At 31.1% G+C, this 614-nt stretch overlaps 1 protein-coding gene across 1 annotated transcript in view; it reads left to right on the forward strand.

The window, feature by feature from the left end:
• The window catches only part of LOC108754915, an 8,806-nt gene that overhangs the window by 5,825 nt on the left and 2,367 nt on the right, over positions 1 to 614 (forward strand). Inside the window, exon 2 of the mRNA XM_018497582.1 lies at positions 309 to 425. Within this exon, the coding sequence (XP_018353084.1) occupies positions 309 to 425 (117 nt within the window). The remainder of the gene's footprint in view (positions 1 to 308; positions 426 to 614) is intronic.

Here is a 614-nt window from a genome sequence, read left to right on the forward strand (position 1 = left end):
TCGATTGTGGCTAAGAAATTCTTGAGTTGCCAGAAATTTTCTATTCTCTAACTAATATAAACACAAATAATATTAAATAAATATACATAAATTACATAAATAACATTAAATTAAATTTTGGAAAAATGTATGATAAAAGAAATAAAACGACATGCGATCGACCTATCCTTATTTTCTCATTGTATTAAATAAATTAGTATCACGACTCTTTCTGGTTGCTCATTGATCCAAACCGTCTTATGCTATACTATGCTTATGCATTTTGTACACAGAATAATCCTAATTGTAACACGTGCTGTTTGTTGCAGGATCCATACCTTGATGGGAACGACGTCACCATTATTTCCATATAAACTTGTCGCCGTATATTGTATTAGCCAATTGATAATCGCTTATAAATTCATGGACACCTTAGCCCCTGCAGTGTAAGTTATCGAAAGAAAAGTATTGCATTATTGCGTCGCACGCTCATTACGTTGTACTTATATTTATTTCGTGGAAAAATAATCGTCGAGATAATTCGCTGAATAATGCTAGTCGAGATAAATCGCTAAAAAAAAAATAACGTGTATAATATTTCTATCGTCAAATTATCTCCGATATGGTTATACTTA

Source organism: Trachymyrmex septentrionalis, unplaced genomic scaffold (genome assembly GCF_001594115.1).
Source record: "Trachymyrmex septentrionalis isolate Tsep2-gDNA-1 unplaced genomic scaffold, Tsep1.0 scaffold82, whole genome shotgun sequence".
Classification (NCBI taxonomy): domain Eukaryota; kingdom Metazoa; phylum Arthropoda; class Insecta; order Hymenoptera; family Formicidae; genus Trachymyrmex; species Trachymyrmex septentrionalis.